The sequence below is a fragment of the Schistocerca gregaria genome, chromosome 1 (genome assembly GCF_023897955.1).
Source record: "Schistocerca gregaria isolate iqSchGreg1 chromosome 1, iqSchGreg1.2, whole genome shotgun sequence".
NCBI lineage: Eukaryota > Metazoa > Arthropoda > Insecta > Orthoptera > Acrididae > Schistocerca > Schistocerca gregaria.
Window position 1 is genome coordinate 194,535,114 of NC_064920.1, and position 15,261 is coordinate 194,550,374.

Here is a 15,261-nt window from a genome sequence, read left to right on the forward strand (position 1 = left end):
ATGGGTCCATAACACTCCCCTGTGGCACGCCAGAGATTACTTTAACGTCTGTAGACGTCTCTCCATTGATAACAACATGCTGTGTTCTGTTTGCTAAAAACTCTTCAATCCAGCCACACAGCTGGTCTGATGTTCCGTAGGCTCTTACTTTGTTTATCAGGCGACAGTGCGGAACTGTATCGAACGCCTTCCGGAAGTCTAGAAAAATAGCATCTACCTGGGAGCCTGTATCTGATAATTTCTGGGTCTCATGAACAAATAAAGCGAGTTGGGTCTCACACGATCTCTGTTTCCGGAATCCATGTTGATTCCTACAGAGTAGATTCTGTGTTTCCAAAAACGACATGATACTCGAGCAAAAAACATGTTCTAAAATTCTACAACAGATCGACGTCAGAGATATAGGCCTATAGTTTTGCGCATCTGCTCGACGACCCTTCTTGAAGACTGGAACTACCTGTGCTCTTTTCCAATCATTTTGAACCGTCCGTTCCTCTAGAGACTTGCGGTACACGGCTGTTAGAAGGGGGGCAAGTTCTTTCGCGTACTCTGTGTAGAATCGAATTGGTATTCCGTCAGGTCCAGTGGACTTTCCTCTGTTGAGTGATTTCAGTTGCTTTTCTATTCCTTGGACACTTTTTTCGATGTCAGCCATTTTTTCGTTTGTGCGAGGATTTAGAGAAGGAACTGCAGTGCGGTCTTCCTCTGTGAAACAGCTTTGGAAAAAGGTGTTTAGTATTTCAGCTTTACGCGTGCCATCCTCTGTTTCAAAGCCATCATCATCCCGGAGTGTCTGGATATGCTGTTTCGAGCCACTTACTGATTTAACGTAAGACCAGAACTTCCTAGGATTTTCTGTCAAGTCGGTACATAGAATTTTACTTTAAATTCACTGAGCGCTTCACGCATAGCCCTTCGCTAACTTTGACATCGTTTAGGTACTGTTTGTCTGAGAGGTTTTGGCTGCGTTTAAATTTGGGGTGAAGCTCTCTTTGCTTCCGCAGCAGTTTCCTAACTTTGTTGTTGAACCACGGCGGGTTTTTCCCGTCCCTCACAGTTTTACTCGGCACGTACCTGTCTAAAACGCATTTTACGATTGCCTTGAACTTTTTCCATAAACACTCAACATTGTCAGTGTCGGAACAGAAATTTTCGTTTTGATCTGCTAGGTAGTCTGAAATCTGCCTTCTATTACTCTTGCTAAACAGATAAACCTTCCTCCCTTTTTTTTATATTCCTATTAACTTCCATATTAAGGGTTGCTGCAACGGCCTTATGATCACTGATTCCCTGTTCTGCACTTACAGAGTCGAAAAGCTCGGGTCTGTTTGTTATCAGTAGGTCCAAGATGTTATCTCCACGAGTCGGTTCTCTGTTTAATTGCTCGAGGTAATTTTCGGATAGTACACTTAGTATAATGTCACTCGATGCTCTGTCCCTACCACCCGTCCTAAACATCTGAGTGTCCCAGTCTTTATCTGGTAAATTGAAATCTCGACCTGAGACTATAATATGCTGAGAAAATTTATGTGAAATGCATTCCAAATTTTCTTGCAGCTGTTCTGCCACTAATGCTGCTGAGTCGGGAGGTCGGTAAAAGGAGCCAATTATTAACCTAGCTCGGTTGTTGAGTGTAACCTCCACCTATAATATTTCACAGGAACTATCCACTTCTACTTCACTACAGGATAATCTACTACTAACAGCGACAAATACGCCACCACCGGTTGCATGCAATCGATCCTTTCTAAACACCGTGCCTTTGTAAAAATTTCGGCTGAATTTATCTCTGGTTTCAGCCAGCTTTCTATACCTATAACGATTTCAGCTTCGGTGCTTTCTATCAGCGCTTGAAGTTCCGTTGCTTTGCCAATGCAGCTTCGACAGTTTACAATTACGATACCGATTGCTGCTTGGTTCCCGCATGTCCTGACTTTGCCCCGCACCCTTTGAGGCTGTTGCCCTTTCTGTACTTGCCCGAGGCCATCTAACCTAAAAAACCGCCCAGTCCACGCCACACAGCCCCTGCTACAGAGGCAGAGCCTGAAACCGGTACGTGAGACAAACTGGAGAGGCCTTCCGTTCAGCTCTCCGGAATGTCTTTCGCCCCCTGCCACACCACGAGACGACCTCCCACTCTATCACAGGTGAGGGATCAGCCTCAATTTGGGCAGTATCCCGGGCAGCCACAGTCGTAGTCCGATCGGGGGATGCGTGGGACGAGCTGGCCGCCCCCGACAAACCCCCATCCGGACCCCCACAGTGATGCCCATTGGCAACAGCCTCAAGCTGTGTGACCGAAGCCAACACTGCCTGAAGCTGGGAGCGGAGGGATGCCAGCTCAGCCTGCATCCGAACACAGCAGTTGCAGTCCTTATCCATGCCAAAAACTGTAGTGTAAAGAACGTCTGAATTAATCTACAGAGAGCACAAACAATTCGACACAAAATTTAAACGGTTATTAAAATACAAGAGTGCCTAGTAAATGCAGTAATGCTGCTACTTGCGCACTGCTGACACACTGCTTGGCGGCGGAAGGAGACTACGCGATTTTACACTATTCAGGTACTAAAACGCGATGCTCCAACTCTCAAGTACTATAATACGCCCGAAATTTATGAATTACACAATGCAAGTACCAAAAACACGCAAAGAAATTAAGAATTAAACAATGTAAAAAAAGAATGAGCTAGGAGTATACGACTTGCTGCTGCAGCTGCTTATCCAACGGCGGCAGGGAGCACACTGACTAACCAACCGACACTGGCCGTTCAAAACAAAAGACAGACGACTACACGAATGTACATTATTCAGGTACTAAAACGCGATGAGAAATCTGTAGGTCAGTGTTTGATAAAAAAAATAATTGAAGAGCTAGTCTCAGTACGTTACAGAGCATGAATTGCTGTCCTTGCTGCTCACACCACCTGTTAAGAACATTTTCCCACCCTCTTTAGTATCATGGCCATCACGAATCACAATGACTTCACTCTAAATATTGTCTTTCAATAAAAGTGTCATTTCTGTTCGAGTGATCGTGTATTTCTTTCAATTATCTTCTGTATTACGCTCTAGAAGTTTCTTTGGATAAACGTTCATTTCTGTTCGACCATCTACGTATTTCTTTCAGTTATCTTCTGTATGGCTAGAGGACAAATGTAAGGATGTAGAAGCTTATCTCACTAGGGGTAAGATAGATACTGCCTACAGGAAAATTAAAGAGACCTTTGGAGGGAAGAGAACCACGTGTATGAATATCAAGAGCTCAGATGGCAACCCAGTTCTAAGCAAAGAAGGGAAGGCAGAAAGGTGGAAGGAGTATATAGAAGGTTTATACAAGGGCGATGTACATGAGGGCAATATTATGGAAATGGAAGAGGATGTAGATGAAGCCGAAATGGGAGATACGATACTGCGTGAAGAGTTTGACAGAGCACTGAAAGACCTGAGTCGAAACAAGGCCCCCGGAGTAGACAACATTCCATTAGAACTACTGACGGCATTGGGAGAGCCAGTCCTGACAAAACTCTACCAGCTTGTGAGCAAGATGTATGAGACAGGCGAAATACCCTCAGACTTCAAGAAGAATATTATAATTCCAATCCCAAAGAAAGCAGGTGTTGACAGATGTGAAAATTACCGAACTATCAGTTTAATAAGTCACAGCTGCAAAATACTAACGCGAATTCTTTACAGACGAATGGAAAAACTGGTAGGTGCGGACCTAGGGGAGGATCAGTTTGGATTCCGTAGAAATGTTGGAACACGTGAGGCAATACTGACCTTACGACTTATCTTAGAAGAAAGATTAAGAAAAGGCAAACCTACGTTTCTAGCATTTGTAGACTTAGAGAAAGCTTTTGACAATGTTGACTGGAATAATCTCTTTCAAATTCTAAAGGATGTAGGGGTAAAATACAGGGAGTGAAAGGCTATTTACAATTTATACAGAAACCAGATGGCAGTCATAGGAGTCGAGGGGCATGAAAGGGAAGTAGTGGTTGGGAAAGAAGTGAGACAGGGTTGTAGCCTCTCCCCGATGTTATTCAATCTCTATATTGAGCAAGCAGTAAAGGAAACAAAAGAAAAATTTGGAGAAGGTATTAAAATTCATGGAGAAGAAGTAAAAACTTTGAGGTTCGCCGATGACATTGTAATTCTGTCAGAGACGGCAAAGGACTTGGAAGAGCACTTGAACGGAATGGATAGTGTCTTGAAAGGAGGATATAAAATGAACATCAACAAAAGCAAAACGAGGATAATGGAATGTAGTCGAATTAAGTTGGGTGATGCTGAAGGAATTAGATTAGGAAATGAGACACTTAAAGTAGTAAATGAATTTTGCTATTTGGGGAGCAAAATAACTGATGATGGTCGAAGTAGAGAGGACATAAAATGTAGACTGGCAATGGCAAGGAAAGCGTTTCTGAAGAAGAGAAATTTGTTAACATCGAAAATAGATTTATGTATCAGGAAGTCGTTTCTAAAAGTATTTGTATGGAGTTTAGCCATGTATGGAAGTGAAACATGGACGATAACTAATTTGTACAAGAGGAGAATAGAAGCTTTCGAAATGTCGTGCTACAGAAGAATGCTGAAGATAAGGTGGATAGATCACGTAACTAATGAGGAGGTATTGAATAGGATTGGGGAGAAGAGAAGTTTGTGGCACAACTTGACTAGAAGAAGGGATCAGTTGGTAGGACATGTTTTGAGGGATCAAGGGATCACAAATTTAGCATTGGAGGGCAGCGTGGAGGGTAAAAATCGTAGAGGGAGACCAAGAGATGAATACACTAAGCAGATTCAGAAGGATGTAGGTTGCAGTAGGTACTGGGAGATGAAGAAGCTTGCACAGGACAGAGTAGCATGGAGAGCTGCATCAAACCAGTCTCAGGACTGAAGACGACAACAACAACAACATCTTCTGTACTACACAGTAGACGTTTCTTCGAACAAAAGTTCATTTCTGTTCGTCTGACTGCGTATTTCTTTTCGTTATCTTCTGTACTATACTGGAGATCTTCCTTCTACGTATAGTCCAAGTTTCATCGAGCTATGCAACTTGGTAGTGACACAACATGCGAAAGTTACTTTCTTCCTTAAGATTTTGGGCACCAGTGTGTACGATATACGATTAAAAAGTGACAGGAATTTTTATTTTTCACAAATAATCTTTATTCATTCATCAACATCAGCTTTATCCCCTTCAAAGTAATCCCCTAAATGTACAGGGTGGCCCACTTAAACGTTTCAGCGCAAATAAATCTGGAACAACGATAGGTATTGAAAAACGATTTTCATGGGTATGAACTTAAGACAAGAGCTCATGAAAGTAAATAGTACGAGACATGCTATAACGTAAGCAAACATTATTTTCAATGCTAACTTACGTTTTCTTAAAATGGAAACCCCTTATTACACACATGAAAAAAGTTTTGCATCACCTCGGTTCCGACAGTTCCGAAACATGTGCAGAAAACTGGAATACCAGCGAGACTTTCAGATGTGGAGGTCCAGAATGCTGTACACATCAGTACCTCCAACAACTAATAACACGTCCTCTTGCCTGTATTCGTCGCTGCACACTATCCACAAGTTCATCAAGGCACCGTTGGTCCAGGTTGTCCCACTCCTCAAAGGCGTTTCGGTGTAGATCCCTCAGAGTGGTTGGTTCGTCACGTTGTCTATAAACAGCCCTTTCCAATGTATCCCAGGCATGCTCGATAGGGTTCATATCCGGAGAACATGCCATGAAGGCGAATGCCTCACCAATATGTTACCGATATGGTTACACTGTCGGTCGGAGGATGGCATTCACGTATCGTACAGCCGTTACGGCGCCTTTCATGACCACCAGCGGCGTACGTCGGCCGCACATAATGCCACCCCAAAACAGCAAGGAACCTCCACCTTGCTGCACTCGCTGGACAGTGTGTCTAAGGCGTTCAGCCTGACTGGGTTGGCTCCAAACACGTCTCCGACACTCTTCGGTAAAGAGAACCTGATATCAATCATGATTGGTCCATTCGGCATGTTGTTTGGCCCATCTGTACCGCGCTGCATGGTGTCGTGGTTGCAAAGACGGACCTCACCATGGACGTAGGAAGTGAAGTTCCGCATCATGCAGTCTATTGCACTCAGTTTGAGTCGTAACATGACGTCCTGTGGCTGCACGAAAAGCATTATTCAACATGATGGCGTTGCTGTCGGGGTTCCTCCGGGCCATAATCTGTAGGTAGCGGCCATCAACTGCAGTAGTAGCACTTGGGCGGCCTGAGCGAGGATGTCACCGATAGTTCCTGCTTCTCTGTATCTCCTCCATATGCGAACAACATCGCTTTGGTTCACACTGAGACGCCTGAACACTTCCCTTGTTGAGAGGCCTTTGTGGCACAAAGTAACAATGTGGTAGCAATCGAACCGCGTTATTGACCGTCTAGGCATGGTTGAACTACAGAAAACCCGATCAGTGTACCTCCTTCCTAGTGGAATGACTGGAACTGATCGGCTGTTGGACCCCCTCCGTATGCTCATTCATGGTTGTTTACACCTTTGGGCGGGTTTAGTATCGTCTCTGAGCGCTCAAAGGGACTGTGTATGTGAGACAATGCCCACAATCAACGTCTATCTTCAGGAGTTCTGGGAGCCGAAGTGATGCAATACGCCATTCTTTTTGTGATTTTTCATGTTATTGAATGCGTGAGAAATAACATGGATGTCCATTAAAAAAACGTAAGTTTGCGTTGAAAGTAATATTTGGTTACGTTTTAGAATGTCTCATACTATTTACTTTCACGAGCCCCTGCTTTATATTCATACCCGTCAAAGTCCTTTACCAATAGGTATTCTGGTTCCAGAGATACTTGAATTGAAACGTTCAGTTATACCATTCTGTATAATACATTTACACCAACGCTTTTTCCAATCTCGGATGCACTTATGGATCTCGCTTTTCGTTATGGTGTACAGCTCCCACAGCGGTTCTGTTTTTATCTCACAAGTGGTGGCAAAGCGACGGCCTTTCATAGTTCTCTTCAGCCACGGGAATAGAAAGAAGTCGCAGGGGACTATGTCCGGCGAATACGGCGACCATGCCAACATTTTGCCAAAAAAATTCATGAATAAGCGTTGAGGTGTGGGCGGGACGATTACTATGACGCAATTTCTACGAGTGTCTTTGCCACAATTCTTGTCGTCTTCCTCGGATTGCTTCACGCAACAGGCTTATAACTACTAGGTAACATTCCTTAATGATTGTACGACCATAAGGAGGGAATTCATGGTTCGCTATCCTATTGCAATCGAAGAAAAAAGTGAGAAGAACCTTCACATATTATCGAACTTATCGAAATTTTTCGGTCTTCGCTCTTCAGCCAGTTTCCATTGGGACGATTGGGCCTCGATTTCGACGTTATAGCCATATATACATGTTTCATCACCTGTTATAACTAGAGACCGGATTATATGAATCATAATAAACGTTAAAATATGCATGCGGCCTGAGAATGCATGAAAAGTGTCGAAATATGCAAGATCAGATAATAAAAAAAAACATGGTACTTCCTTCGTGAATTATATCTCAAAGTCTAACCTGTGCATATCAGTTACGAGGAAGAGCACCGGCCACGCAAAAAATCGGTACATTTAGAACGCTGCTATCATTTTCTAAATACTTTTTGGTAGAGGTTACGAAGGGGGTCTTTTAGTGATAATTTTCTAAGAATTTGCAACATGGGGACGCATACCAAGTTTCAAGAATTGCTCCTTCTTTGTATTGTTGTCGGCAACAAGCAGAAGCGATGAGAGTGAGTCACAGCGAAACAATCGATGTGTACAGGACCATCCTCGAGATATATCACTCGCAGAGGGGCACGCTCAGAAACTCAGTAATATTATACACTCCTGGAAATTGAAATAAGAACACCGTGAATTCATTGTCCCACGAAGGGGAAACTTTATTGACACATTCCTGGGGTCAGATACATCACATGATCACACTGACAGAACCACAGGCACATAGACACAGGCAACAGAGCATGCACAATGTCGGCACTAGTACAGTGTATATCCACCTTTCGCAGCAATGCAGGCTGCTATTCTCCCATGGAGACGATCGTAGAGATGCTAGATGTAGACCTGTGGAACGGCTTGCCCTGCCATTTCCACCTGGCGCCTCAGTTGGACCAGCGTTCGTGCTGGACGTGCAGACCGCGTGAGACGACGCTTCATCCAGTCCCAAACATGCTCAATGGGGGACAGATCCGGAGATCTTGCTGGCCATGGTAGTTGACTTACAGCTTCTAGAGCACGTTGGGTGGCACGGGATACATGCGGACGTGCATTGTCCTGTTGGAACAGCAAGTTCCCTTGCCGGTCTAGGAATGGTAGAACGATGGGTTCGATGACGGTTTTGATGTACCGTGCACTATTCAGCGTTCCCTCGACGATCACCAGAGGTGTACGGCCAGTGTAGGAGATCGCACCCCATACCATGATGCCGGGTGTTGGCCCTGTGTGCCTCGGTCGTATGCAGTCCTGATTGTGGCGCTCACCTGCACGGCGCCAAACACGTATACGACCATCATTGGCACCAAGGCAGAAGCGACTCTCATCGCTGAATACGACACGTCTCCATTCGTCCCTCCATTCACGCCTGTCGCGACACCACTGGAGGCGGGCTGCACGATGTTGGGGCGTGAGCGGAAGACGGCCTAACGGTGTGCGGGACCGTAGCCCAGCTTCATGGAGACGGTTGCGAATGGTCCTCGCCGATACCCCAGGAGCAACAGTGTCCCTAATTTGCTGGAAAGTGGCGGTGCGGTCCCCTACGGCACTGCGTAGCATCCCACCGTCTTGGCGTGCATCCGTGCGTCGCTGCGGTCCGGTCCCAGGTCGACGGGTACGTGCACCTTCCGCCGACCACTGGCGACAGCATCGATGTACTGTGGAGACCTCACGCCCCACGTGTTGAGCAATTCGGCGGTACGTCCACCCGGCCTCCCGCATGCCCACTATACGCCCTCGCTCAAAGTCCGTCAACTGCACATACGGTTCACGTCCACGCTGTCGCGGCATGCTACCAGTGTTAAAGACTGCGATGGAGCTCCGTATGCCACGGCAAACTGGCTGACACTGACGGCGGTGGTGCACAAATGCTGCGCAGCTAGCGCCATTCGACGGCCAACACCGCGGTTCCAGGTGTGTCCTCTGTGCCGTGCGTGTGATCATTGCTTGTACAGCCCTCTAGCAGTGTCCGGAGCAAGTATGGTGGGTCTGACACACCGGTGTCAATGTGTTCTTTTTTCCATTTCCAGGAGTGTATTTAAAAAACAACATACAATCATTTTTTTTGAACTGCATTAACTATTAATTAATACTATTGGACCAAAGCCTCATTTACAATTTATTTTACATTTTTCTGCTATTGTAAACATTAACGACTAAGTACTATTCCAAATATTCGGTGGTAAGATTGTGTCTTCGATCACTCAAAACATTTTTATAAGCATTTTTATAAATATTAGAATGAAGGTGTTATGTCGGCACTTAGTGTTTCTGGTAAAATGTCACCTGTCCCATTAATAAAACTATCAATATGGCACAAGGGTTCAAAGCCAGGGTTAACGTTAAAATGTTTTCAAACTTTTCTTTAAGTTTTCTTGGGAATACCTTCGGCAATGGGAAGTCCACTAGGATAATATTGTTCATTAACTGAATAGATTCATTCAACGCCTAACCTTGAGTTTCAAGCTTTTTAATACTTGCAGGTGTATGGGAAAAGTGAGTGCTAATCACAGCAATGTCTTTTTTAATACTGGAATAATTTAAAGCCTTCTTGCACTGTCAAACCGCCGAAGTCTCTGCGCTATCGAAGTCGTTTACTACCCGTCTAACTGCCTCAATATGTTTATTGTAAAGCAACACAGCTTCGAGCCACGTACCCCAACGAGTTACCACTGGTTCGGGAGGTAAAGGCACATTTGGTAGTTTTTCTTTGTAGGTCTTGATGCGAACGGGGGCCTTTAGAAACACTTTCTTTGTGAATGAAATCAGGTTATTTGCATTCACAAACGTGGAATGTACTTCTTCACCAAGGCGATATACTCCACGAGCAAACCACATCACGTGAATCAAATTGGGATGAAATACTCAGAGGGCTTTTCCTGCTTTGATGATATAGGGGGCAGCATCTGAAATAAACACCTTTTCATCTGAAGAAGACACTGGAAATATTTTTCCTATAACCTTATTCACTAATATGGCGATCGTAGAACCATTTACGTTATCAAGTTCTTTGCAGGTCGCTAAATAGGAAGAAGAAGGCTCTTCTTTTAAAGCACCAACAATTAAGTTTGCAATGTATGGTTCAAATGGCCCTGAGCAGTATGGGACTTAACATCTGAGGTCATAAGTCCCCTAGAACTTAGAACTACTTAAACCTAACTAACCTAAGGACATCACACACATCCATGCCCGAGGCAGGTTTCGAACATGCGCCCGTAACGGTCGCGCGGATCCAGACTGAAGCGCCTAGAACCGTTCGGCCACTACGGCCGGCCAATTTGCAATGTAATGGCCACAAGTATCTGTAGTTTAGTCAACTGAAATCGAGATAATGCTGTCCTTGAGTTCATTGCGTATTTCTTCCAAAATATTTACGTACATTGACAGTATGTAATTTTTACGCAACGTTGAATCGTCTGGTATATTTAGATTTAAGCAATATGTGCGCAGGAAGCCTTTGAGGATAGGGTTTGTAAGTTTATGAAGAGGAATATTGCTTGCAATGAATGCTTCACATACATCCATATTAAACCGACTTTTTGGCTACTTTTGGACAAATCCCAAATATTGCAACTTGGTGTTGTCAGAAGTTGTTTTCGTGGTCCTTTCTTCTGCATTCCTGCGATATGAAGACTTGTCCTGACATGTTGGCCTATTTGAAACTTTTTTGGCACTAAACGATTTTTTCGCAAACTCGACAATATGAAACAATACAGTCATGTGTAAATGTTCCAGGATCGTGAGCTATCCACGAAACGACGTTTCCTTTTTCGGACGGCATGGCGCACAGCACGTTTCACACTGCACGTCGTAAACACGTTCAGCTGTGTGCAAGCAAATAGAAAGATAAACTGAAACAATGGACGTCGACTAAAAGCTTGCGTAGTTTAGTTTAATTGTTGCCGACACGTACGGTATGACAACGGAGGTGATTAACAGAGGGCGCGGGCGCAGGAGCATTGACTCTGCCAGCCTGTTCCTGTTCCCCTTCTGTTATGATTACGCTAGGCTGTGGCCTCTCGGTTAGCGATTGCAGGCGGTTCTAGGTCGCGGTCAGTCTGTGAGACACAAAACTATATCCAGCTAGAGACCGCCCGACAAAATTTTTAGAATATTATAAACATAGAGCGAAAAGATGCATCGTCAGTAGTTTTTAGTTAAAATATGCAACAACCGGTGAAAAGGAGACAAATGTGCAAATACATATGTACATACAAATGGATATAAACCGGTCTCTAGTTATAACCAACCATCTTTAGAAGTTTTGGATCGTTTCGACTTCATTCAGCAATTTCAGAGCGAAGTCTAAGTGACGTCGTTTTTGGTCGAAATTCAACAATTTCGGAACAAACTTTGGTGATAAACGTTTCATGCCCAAAACATACCAATAAATTGCTTGGCATAAGGATAAAGGGTATGCCGAAATCATGAGCAACCTCTCGGATTGTGATCGGCAATTTTCCAGAACCTTTTTCTTCACTTCTTTCATATCGACGTCTGTAGTTAATGTGCTTGGGCGTACAGGTTGGTCGTCATCTTCACCGTCTTCTAGACCGTCTTTGACAAATTTATCCCATTCTTAAACTATTGCTTTATTCACAGCAGATTTGCCAAAAGCCACAGCCAACATTCCAAATGTGGTGCTGCAACTTTAGTCCATTTTTCAAGCAACATTTGATGAATGTCTTTGATCCATATTTTCAGAAAATAAATATTCTCCGAGCACTCTAAAACACGTATAACCTTTTCCAATGTCAACAATAAACTAAATATTCAAAACAGCTGAAAATTCAAACACAGATCAGGAACATGTGTACTTGTAAGGTAAAAAAAATTGAAAGTCGGATCTATAAGGAACATTCAAAAAGAAACGAGCTGGAGGCATAATTACAGAAACGAATACCTGTATGTTAAAAGTATTGACCCTGGCAGAGGAGACACTTGTCCCATTGCGACACAAGGTGGTGCACGGATGTCTCATAAAATTCCCAGGGCTGTGATGTTAACCAGTCCCGCACGTACAGCTGGATATAGTCGTCCACACGAGTGCAGCAAAGGTTATGCTGACGTTCTTCTTTGACCAAGATGGCCCATTCTGGATCACTTCCTGCAGCATGGGACAACAGTGAATGCTCAGCGCTACTCGCAAACCTTGACCACCCTTCGCCAAGAGATCAAAGCATAACGACCAGGCAATCTCACCCGTGGGGTCATTCCGCTCCACGACAATGCAAAGCCTCATACGGCCAACACAGTCGCGGCACTCCTGCAGAAATTCAAATGGGAGGTCCTCGGCCGTCCTCCATACAGTCCGGACATCTCTCCTTGTTATTACGCCATTTTTGGTCCCCTTAAAAAGGCTCTGAGGGGCAAACGATTCAGCTCGGGCGACGCTGTACATGCGGAACTGGTTAACATCGCAGCCCCAGGAATTTTGTGAGACAGCCATTCACCACCTTGTCTCACAGTCGGACAAGTGTCTCATCAGCCAGTGTCAATACTTCAAACATACAGCTACACGTTTTGGTCACGCGTCTTATATGACGCTACTTAAATTCTCTTAAGGACAACAAGCGTGATATTTAATTGGGAGTGGGAATCATAGAAAGAGATAGAAAGCAAGTGCGAATAAGCCAGTGCCTTTCACGCTGAGTGGTGCTTGTGGCGTGCGCAGGCTGAAGATGGTGTTCCGGCACCCGCCGTCGCGCGCCGTCTACGGCACCATCTTCCGGCCGTTCACGGCGCCGCTGTGGCTGAGCAGCGGGCTGCTCTTCTCGCTGGTGCTGGTGGCGGCGCGGCTCAGCTGCTGGGCCGCCGCACACCTGCCTTCCGACAACTCGTGGAGCGCCGCCTTCCTGCTCGTCTCCTCCGCCATTAGCCAGCAGGGTAGGCCAGTCGCTACTGCTGCGTGCGACGGGCGCAACCCGACAGTCTCGCCTCTAACGTCGGTTGTGACGTCACACTAGTAGTCTTGTCCGCCACACCTCGCGAACGCTCGGATCCCTGCAGGGCCCACGGGAAATCAATATGTAACTCAGAAGGTACCCACTAAAGGCCTTAACTCTGTCGTGTGCTATCGAGATCTTGCATGCATCTAAGCGCGTGGTCAATAATCATTAAACTCGTCTGAAATAGTTACTCGCTTCCCGCCGGCGACAGCCGCTACCTCTCATAATACCTGCAGTGTCATCTGCTGTGACGTACACGCCACGGCCTGTCGTTCTCGTGGGCTTTGTGAGGCTACGAGATCTATCTAGCCATTACCTGCAAGTCTCCTGCAGCCACAGCCAGGCAGGAAGCCGATACTCACGAGGCCACTGGTTACGATGGTCCTACTTCCCCATGGTACACAAAACAGGTCAAAACATTGTAAATAGTCTTCGCGGGTTTGCCGCCGGATCATGTTGTGCAAAGTCCACAATATTTCCTCGGAGCAACTGTCCGACATCTTCAGGTGGTTCAACCTTGCTCATGGCTAGGTACGACTGACGGTATCCGCACAGTCAGGTCGGAACATTGTTGCAGAAGCATCTGAAAAAGCGCGCTGGATTTAAAAGAACGCAAAATCCCAAGATTGGTTAAGTTTTATAGATACTCGAAATTTACCGCGATCTTAAGTGCGAAATGCTTCTAATAGCTTCCAAAACGACACGGTATCTCGAAATCTGGTAGAAAAACCAAAACGATTCAGATTGTAGGTAAAGTACACCAGAATGCCAGATGCAATCAGTATCTTCACTGCTCGAGAGCAATGGTAATGCTACTGATGGCAGACCCACCAAAGCAGAGTTACCAAACACTGTTTTAGAAATTCCTTCACCAAAGAAGACGAAGTAAATATCCCAGAATTCGAATCAACAATGACTGTCAACATGAGTCCTCAGTACAGAGAACGGCTTAAGTCACTTAATGAAAACAAGGTCTCCAGTTCAGATAGTACACCAGTCAGGTTCCTTTCAGAGAATGCTGATACAGAAGTTTCAGACTTAGAAATATTATACAACCCCTCGCTCGTCGAAAGATCTGTACCTAAACACTGGACAGTTTCAAAGGTCACAAGAAAGGCAATAGGAGTAATTCCCTGAAGCGCATATCCATATCACCAACGACGATCTGTAGTAGGATTCTGCAACATATAATGTATTCGAACATTATGAATTACCTCGAAGAAAACATTTATTGACAAATAGCCAAAACGAATTCAGAAAATATCGTTCTTGTGAAGTAATGAACACTATCGACAGCAAATGTCAAACTGATTCCACACTTTCAGATTTCCAGAAGACTTTTTGACACCATTCCTCACATCTTCAGTTTGCAGTATGATTACACAAATCAGTAGAAAACTGTCGATGATGATGTGGTATGAAGGGTACCATAGCATGCAAATCATTCTTTTTCTCAGCAGACAATCGTGGATATATGTGGCAATGCTGAAAGTTGTGTGTAAATGAGATAAATGAGATCGTGAACAATTTTGTCTTTCTTTGGAATGTGCACATTTTCCCGCTGTTCAATGTCACTGAATATCCTTTTGATGTGCACTATCTCAGGTGAGGTGATTTTAATGTGTGCAGCAGAATTTGTATCTTTCTTGCGTCGATGACTAACAGCAGCAGCCTGGAAGTCAATAATGTCCTTTTCTTCCATTTCGAGGGTCTTAATGGTAAAAAAGGGTGTGCTGAAGTAATTACTTTTTGTAAATCCTCAAGTACATAGCACGTAACTACCTTCTTGCGCCTTCCCACTAAGGCAAAATGTCTATCACAAGATAGGGAACTGTGGCCTGAAACTGGATACTTATGCACTATACAGTCAAATAGGCCACATGCCACTACGAACACGTACATATAAATATATACAAGTACACGGTTTCTGTTTTGTTACTCCAAGTCACAAGTTTCGTTTTGTCACACATTGGCAGTATTTTTAGTGCAATTCAGGACGTGGAACAGACATGGCGCTATGTTGTTA

General features: G+C 44.6%; 1 protein-coding gene across 1 annotated transcript in view; it reads left to right on the top strand.

Moving 5' to 3' along the window:
* LOC126337358 (uncharacterized) overlaps positions 1-13,253 on the top strand; it is a 73,424-nt gene extending 60,171 nt beyond the window's left edge. The window contains exon 6 of the mRNA XM_050001465.1: positions 12,962-13,253. Coding sequence (XP_049857422.1) covers positions 12,962-13,253 — 292 coding nt within the window. The remainder of the gene's footprint in view (positions 1-12,961) is intronic.
* Positions 13,254-15,261: the final 2,008 nt, after the last annotated feature.